This window comes from Panicum virgatum, unplaced genomic scaffold (genome assembly GCF_016808335.1).
Source record: "Panicum virgatum strain AP13 unplaced genomic scaffold, P.virgatum_v5 scaffold_4299, whole genome shotgun sequence".
NCBI lineage: Eukaryota > Viridiplantae > Streptophyta > Magnoliopsida > Poales > Poaceae > Panicum > Panicum virgatum.
Genome location: NW_024376377.1, coordinates 59,503 through 67,535, shown reverse-complemented (window position 1 = coordinate 67,535; position 8,033 = coordinate 59,503). Strand labels below are relative to the sequence as shown.

General features: G+C 45.9%; 1 protein-coding gene and 1 pseudogene across 1 annotated transcript; one reads left to right on the top strand and one right to left on the bottom strand.

Moving 5' to 3' along the window:
- Positions 1-2,461: 2,461 nt before the first annotated feature.
- On the bottom strand, positions 2,462-2,852 carry LOC120694231 (the record flags this gene model as incomplete). Its single annotated transcript, XM_039977386.1, has 1 exon — positions 2,462-2,852. A coding segment is annotated over exon 1 (391 nt), but the record flags the coding sequence as incomplete, so codon positions are not given.
- A 282-nt stretch (positions 2,853-3,134) lies between these two features.
- Positions 3,135-4,180, top strand: LOC120694230 (annotated as a pseudogene).
- The last annotated feature ends 3,853 nt before the right edge of the window (positions 4,181-8,033 follow it).

Genomic DNA, 8,033 nt, shown 5'->3' with positions numbered 1-8,033 from the left:
GGACCCTTTATATATATATATATTTGTTCTTAATATTTACCATATACATAGGAATTCACATATGTATATGTGAATTCTTATATATATGATAAATATTAAGAATAAATATCTATATATATATATATTAGTGGAGTTCATACTCTACTTGAATCAAATACAAAGTAAAATTGAAATGAAAAAGAAATGAATGTAAATGAAAACAGAGAAAAGAAAAAAGGGGCCTGGAACACCAACCGGGACCAAAGATGCTGCCTACCACGTCGATCCTGGCAGCCCCACCAACCGGGACCAAAGGTCGTTATTGGTCCCGATTGCCTGACCCAGGACTAAAGGCTCCCCTCTTTTGTCCCGGTCTGGCGGTTCCGGTTGGAAACCGGGACTAAAGCCGTCCCAACTGGGACAAATTGGCTGTTCTGTAGTAGTGGTAAGGGAGGTGCAGAAGCAAGGGGAGGGATCACGGGGGAGGGTGGGGGGGTACCGGCAGTAATAGACTTTCACCACTGGCTCAGTTCAAATCATGGTAATAGGGGCGTTTGCAATGACAGGTTCTGCAGTAGACTAGCTCGGCAACCACGGTGACAGGTAGAGACAGCTGGACGGGTCCATGGACATGCTGGCGCGGCACAGCAGCTCGCCGGGTGGCTTCTTCTCCAACCTCACGGTGGACAACGGTGAGCCAACAAGCCAGCCGCTGATTGCTAACGCATCAGCTAGTTATCGCCTGCTTTCAAAAATCGCATCAATAATTTCCAAATGTCTTCTTTAATTTAATTTCACCATAGCAGGGCAGCTGCAGCGGAGGCGGTGGGTGGCAGCGGCGGCTGCTGCGACCGTGGAGGTGTGCACCAGCAGCAAGCGAGATGGAAGCGGCGGCGGCAGGCGCAGTGAATGCAGGCGCGGGTCAGATCGAACAGCCAGCTGCTGATTTATTTGTTCGTGCATCTGAATGTGCTCTATCCAAATCTCTTGTCCTCTCCTGCAATTTGTTTGCTGATGCATGTTTTGGCCTCATAAGTATTGTGAACAATCACAAATTATTGTCTTTTATCATTTATTTCTTGTCGGATTCAGAACTCCAAAACCTAGATATTGAACGCCATATTTCAACTTGTGTTTTGTTATTGTCAGATAGTTTGTGTTCATTGTTGTTTGTTGTTCCTTCTTGATTCTTGTTTAGAATGATTCATAATGCAATCCTAAATTGTATTTTTTCCAAAAAATGTATGTCATATCTTATTCATTTCATGCTGTAATTTTCAAATCGGAATGTATTGAGAACGGAAAGACTGAGCACTTATGTTTTTTATTTAAAAATAAGTCTTTCTCACCTTTTCTTTAACATTAAATAAAATTTCTAGGAACTTTGCAGTCTAACATTGATATGTACTTTTGACAATAAAAATAAGCTCAGGAAAAAAGGTGTTAATTTGATTTGCACAGAAACTAGTTCTTGAATAAAATGCTAGAAATTTATCTAGTCATGATTTATTTTCCAAACTAAGTGCTAAAAATTAATTAGGACCCAAGCAATGCAGTTGGAGCCCTGTGCCTGTATGTGGTAGGGATGGTTGGTGGGGGGGGGGGGGGGGCAAGAGGAAGATGGTATAACAAGACATGAAAAACATGAGTGCACTGGCCTAAAGAAACCAATGACGAGCTAAACATCGTTGAATGGGCACATGGTATTTTTCATTTGTATATGATCTCCTTTAATTGAAAAGTTTTAAAAAATATTTATGTTGATACCTCACACACAGAAACAAAATTGGAAGCGCAAGATACATCTAATTTTACCACCAAAGATGCGTAACGTGCCGCTAGTAGTGGAACATAAAATTTAATGTCTGGATTTTACATCCCTGTAAACTTAAACTATTGGATCATAACCCTATTTACTAAGGTGAAGGATGTTGAGAAAATTCAGCAATACCGGAACATTTGTCTGTTGAATTGCTAGAATCACCTGTGGATAACCAAAATTTCCACTTCGTCGCCGGTGAAGACTTCGAGTAGAAGATCGCTTCTGCACCCAACTTGCCTGTGGTTTTGTAGAAGGATGCATGTGTAGTTTGTAGAGTTGTTGTTGGGTAATTACCGCCTTCCGGTACCTGCATTGTTTGAGTTTTTTCTTTTCTTTTCTAGGTCTATGTAACTCGCCCATTCCCCTACGAACGACCTTGAGACTATCTTATGTGTAATAAATGTGTGTATCAGACTTCTTGGGATTGATATTTGTATTATATTTAGTCCCCTTGTAAAACGAGAGCGCTTCACTGCTCCTTTAGGATTTAAAATTTAGATTTGTCTAAAAAAGCTAGTGGTCCCTACCAAAATTCATCTAATTGATTATTGTTTCAAATAAATGAATTGTACGTGCATGTAACCGAATAATGGTCTCGCCTGCATTGCATTGCCGCAGATAACAAGCCGTTATATGGGGAGTAGCTAGTATAGTAATTACCTTGGACATTATTTGCACAGGAAACTGCCGCATGCAAGACGTTTCGTCCACCTGGTCCGGAGTAGGACAGCTTGCCTTTGCTCTTGTCAGACAGGCGCTGTGCAATCTCCATTTCTCCCAACGAGATGGCCAGGTACAACGGAGAAGCACCGTCCTCATCATCATCTGGAATGCAGGCCAGCCATGGATCCATGGTCATCAGCTTGTCGATGCAATCCACGCTATTGCTCCTGTGGGATGCATCGCGTTTGCTCTGCATCATGCAGGCCCGCCTGACCGCGTGGTGCAAGGCGGTCTCCCCACACTTGTTCTGCGCCTCCAGGAACGACTTCTTCTCAATCTCATCGGCGGCATTGGCCATGATGAGCAGACCAACGAGGCAGGAGATCATCTCGGCGTTCCCAGCAGCGGCGGTGCAGTGCAGGGGTGTGTCGCCATCTTTGTTGCTTCGCGAGCAGGAGGCGCCTCCCACCCTTCTTGCCGCATATCGTCCTGGCGCACTCCACGGAATTCGCCGTCGCCGTCGCCGCATGCGGCGGCAACCACGTGCAGCAGAGAGTCGCCCGTAGCGGTCTCCCCCATAAAGGAGTGACGACAATCGTCCTACGGGGTTTGTTGAATTCGTTCTCAAAGTGGAGTTTACGATCCGGATTCCAACGTGAGTCCTACGGGGATGCCTCTGAGGGCCCGCGGTTCGGGTATATGTGTTTAGCGGATTTGGTTTCTGTATTGGACTGCAGTCTGTTTAGCCTCTTATGTATATATCTTGTAGTCGTATAGGAAAGAGCGAGACGACTCAATTGTATTCCCTACGTGTAACTCTCTCCATTATAGTGAAGATAGCCGGTTTGGCTGCTCGTAGTTTTTCCCGTAAGAGTTTTTCACATAAAAATCGTGTCTCGTGTTCGATCTTGGTTTGCATTATTTGCTAACACAGGGGGTGCCGATCCTTGCGCCGACACACTCCCCCAACACGGACGGCATCAACCCGGACTCATGCTCCGGCGTCCACATCGAGGACTGCTACGTCGTCTCCGGCGACGACTGCGTGGCCATCAAGAGCGGGTGGGACGAGTACGGGATCAAGTTGAACATGCCGAGCCAGCATATCGTGGTCCGGCGCCTGACGTGCGTGTCGCCGACGAGCGCCGCTATCGCGCTTGGCAGCGAGATGTCGGGCGGCATCCGCGACGTGTGCGCCGAGGACATTGCCGCCGTGGACACCGAGTCGGCCATGCGCATCAAGACCGCCGTGGGGCGCGGCGCGTACGTGAGGGACGTTTTCGCGCGGCGGATGATGCTGACCACCATGAAGCGGTGTTCTGGATGACGGGCGACTACAAGTCTCACCCGGACGACCGACGACGGCTACGACCCCAACGCGGTGCCGGTGGTGGAGAACATCAGCTACCAGGACGTGGTGGCCACCGGGGTGTACAAGGAGGCGGCCAGGCTGGAAGGGATCGACGGCGCGCCGTTCCGGGGCATCTGTGTCGCCAAGGTCACGCGGAGCCGACCAAGTCGAAGAAGTACCCGTGGATGTGAGCTGCCGTGGAGGGCGTGTCGGCGGCCAACGTCAGCCCGGCGCCGTGCGAGGCGCTTCAGCAGCATGACGGCGCATGCCCGTTCCGGACGGACACGCTGCCCATCGACCAGGTCACCGTCCAGCAGTGCGCCTACGACGTGCCCCCGTGGCCTGGCGCCAACGCCAACGCCTAGTCCGCTGCTTTAACAAGAAGTCAGCAGCTGCTTAAACACAATAGCTGTTCGTCCCAGTCAGTCAGCTAGCTGTTACTACTCTTTCTTGTTGCTACAACTTAACATCTACTACATGCTAGTTTTGCTTTCCCTCTGAAAGAAATCTAACACTACTACAAAACAGGCCTTTGTTCCTGGCCATTTGTCCCGGCAGCCTTGGGCCCGGGACAATAGGTGGCTTTTGTCCCGGGTCCAACGGCTAGCCGGGCCAGCGGGGGGATGGGGGCCTTTTTTCCCGGTTGGAGACACCAACTGGGACAAAATGGGAGCCTTTTGTCCCGGTTGGTGGTTCCAACCGGGACAAAAGGCCCGCGTAGCCTTTTGTCCCGGTTGGAACCACCAACCGGGACAAAAGTCCCCCCTTTTGTCCCGGTTGGTGCCTCCAACCGGGACAAAAGGCCTTGGCCCCTTATCCCCTTCCCTCTCCCCCCCGCCCGAGCCATTCAGCTCACTTGTTTTCTTGCTGTTCTTGGCTCGGGATAGAGGAGTTCTTTGCTCATTTCTTCACCACATTTGTGAAGATCTTTGATTCCCCGTCCATCCATCTGCTCTAAAGGTTGGGGCTTGTTTTTCTCTTCTTCCTTGGCTTGTATAGCTCATTTCATACTTTAGAAATAGAGAAAATGTGTAGCTAGCTCATTTCTTGGACATTTAGCTAGCTAGATTGCATATGTAGGTGTAATTTTCTTTTAGATTTAGATGAGTATATGGATAGTAGAAATTTTTAGAATGAGTGTAGATACTTCATGTGATTGTACTTGTATATATGACCATATTGTGGATAGTTGATTTTTTTATTCATGAATGAATTAATGAAATGAGTATATTATAGAATTTTTTTGTATTATGAATGGATTATTTTGACACTCTAGTGATGTATTTAATCAGGCTCACATTGAAACCATCTAGAAGCTAAAAAAATCTTTATTTCGAAACAAGTATACGTCGTTAATCTCCATCCAACGGTGATGGCACTACCTTTCAGGGATACACGATGCGCTATAAGGACGTCGCAAATCGGTTGGTCGCATCACCAGCACTTCCGATTGATAAGAAGACGAGCATTTGACGCAGTCAGCATGCCCGTTGTTGTACTGAGAGCATATCAACGAGCATGCTGCCTGTGCCAAGTGCTGTGCCTATTAATCGTAAATGTTGGTGCTGCGACTAGCCGATTGGTTACATCCTTGTACCGCACCGTGTCCCCCGAAAGGCAGTGTCATCACCGCAGGGTTGAGGTTACTGACATATACATTTTCAGAAATAAAGGTTTATTTTTCTTCTAGAGGGTTTCTGGATATTGAAAAGAGTGTACTCCTGGAACTGAAGGGTGTCAAAGTAATTAGAAGTTATAGAGATTTCTTTCAATTAATTAGAGATTTCTTGAGGATTAATGATACATTTCATCTTTTTTATATGATTTCATTGTTATTTGCAAGAGTTATTAATCTGATCATTGTTATTGTAATAGTAAATAATTTTTGCATTGTAATGGTAAGAATTTATAATTTTGTGGAAAATAAAGGTATTTTTCAGTAAAATATGGCTTCAGCAGCTGGAGGGTTTGATATATTTTATTTATTCGATACGTGTAAAGAATTCAAATCGATTTATTTAAATGCAGATGGACCGGCAATGGATGTACAATGCTGACCGACGTTCGAAAGAATTCATTGATGGCCTGCATTATTTTTTGTCTGTGGCTGAGGCAAACAAGCAGAATGGTTTTATGTGCTTCCCGTGTGTTCATTGCAACAATAACAAGGATTACTCATCTTCAAGAATCCTACACAGCCACATTTTCGCAAATGGTTTCATGAAGAAGTATGTTTGTTGGACGAAGCACGGAGAACAGGGGGTAACCATGGAAGACAATGAAGAAGAAGATTTTGACGACCACTTTCCCGGGAATGCTGGAATCGATGCATTCGATGACGATATTCCCATGGAAGAGCCCGAAGTAGATGTAGCAGAAAATGATCCCAGCGACGATCTGGGGCAGGCATTGCACAATGTGCAGGCAGACTGTGAGAGTGAAACGGAGAGGTTGAAGTTCCAGAAGTTGTTAGAGGACCACCATAAGTTGTTGTACCCAGATTGTCAAAATGGATTTAAGAAACTTGGCACCACCTTGGAGTTGCTGCAATGGAAGGCGACAAATGGTGTATCCGACAAGGGATTTGGTGAATTACTCAAACTTGTTAAAAAATGCTTCCTAAGGACAATGAATTGCCTGCCACAACGTATGAAGCCAAACAACTTGTTTGCCCTTTGGGACTGGAAGTGCAAAAGATACATGCATGCCCCAACGACTGCATCCTCTACCGAGGCGAGTACGAGAATTTGGATGCATGTCCCGTATGCAGTGCATTGCGTTACAAGATTAGAAAAGATGATCCTGGAGATGTCGAGGGGGAGCCTCCCCGGAAGAGAGTTCCTGCGAAGGTCATGTGGTATTTGCCTATAATACCACGTTTGAAGCGTCTGTTTAGAAATAAAGATAATGCTAAGTTGATGTGATGGCACAAAGAGGAACGCAAGAAAGACTCGATGTTGAGACACCCCGCTGATGGGTCGCAGTGGAGAAAAATAGATAGAACGTACCCTAAATTTGATTTGGATGCGAGAAACATAAGGTTCGGTTTGAGTACGGATGGCATGAATCCTTTTGGTGAGATGAGCAGTGGTCATAGCACTTGGCCTGTGACTCTTTGTCTGTACAATCTTCCACCATGGCTCTGCATGAAACGAAAGTTCATCATGATGCCAGTGCTTATCCCGGGTCCAAAGCAGCCCGGAAATGACATTGATGTGTACCTAAGACCATTGGTCGAAGAACTCTTATTGCTCTGGGGCGATGAAGGTGTACGGATGTGGGATGAATACAAACAGGAAAACTTCAACCTACGAGCATTGCTGTTCGTAACGATCAATGACTGGCCTGCTCTTAGTAACTTGTCAGGACATTCGAACAAGGGATACAAAGCATGCACACACTGTTTAGATGATACCGATAATATATGGTTGACTCACTGTAAGAAGGTTGTATACATGGGTCATCGTCGGTTTCTTCCCATCAGGCATGCGGTACGAAAGAAGGGCAAGCATTTCAAAGGCCAAGCGGACCACCGAACAAAACCGATGCACCGTAGTGGTAAAGACGTCTTCAACATGGTAAAAGATCTAGAAGTTGTTTTTGGAAAGGGATCTGGTAGCCAACCTGTTCCGAACGAAAATGGAATGGCGCCCATGTGGAAGAAGAAATCTATATTTTGGGAGCTACCATATTGGGAAGTCTTAGATGTTCGTCATGCAATTGATGTGATGCACCTCACGAAGAATTTTTGCGTCAACCTGATAGCATTCTTGGGAGTGTACGGAAAGACAAAAGATACAGTAGAAGCACGTCAAGAATTGCAACGTATGGAAGAACGAGATGCCTTACATCCACAACAGCGAGATAATGGACGACAATACTTTAAGTCCTGCCAGCTATACTCTTAGCAAGGAAGAGAAAGAAACCATGTTTGACTGCTTGAGCAGTATAAAGGTTCCATCTGGATACTCATCCAATATAAAAGGAATCTTAAATTTGGCAGAGAAGAAATTTACAAATCTCAAGTCCCATGACTGCCATGTGCTTATGACCGAACTTCTTCCGGTTGTGCTGCGGGGGATTCTGCCTGATAACGTCCGGTTAACCATCGTGAAGATATGTGCCTTCCTCAACACAATTTCGCAGAAGATAATTGACCCGGAGAATTTGATAAAGCTGCAAAACGATGTGGTGCAATGTCTTGTTGGCTTTGAGCTG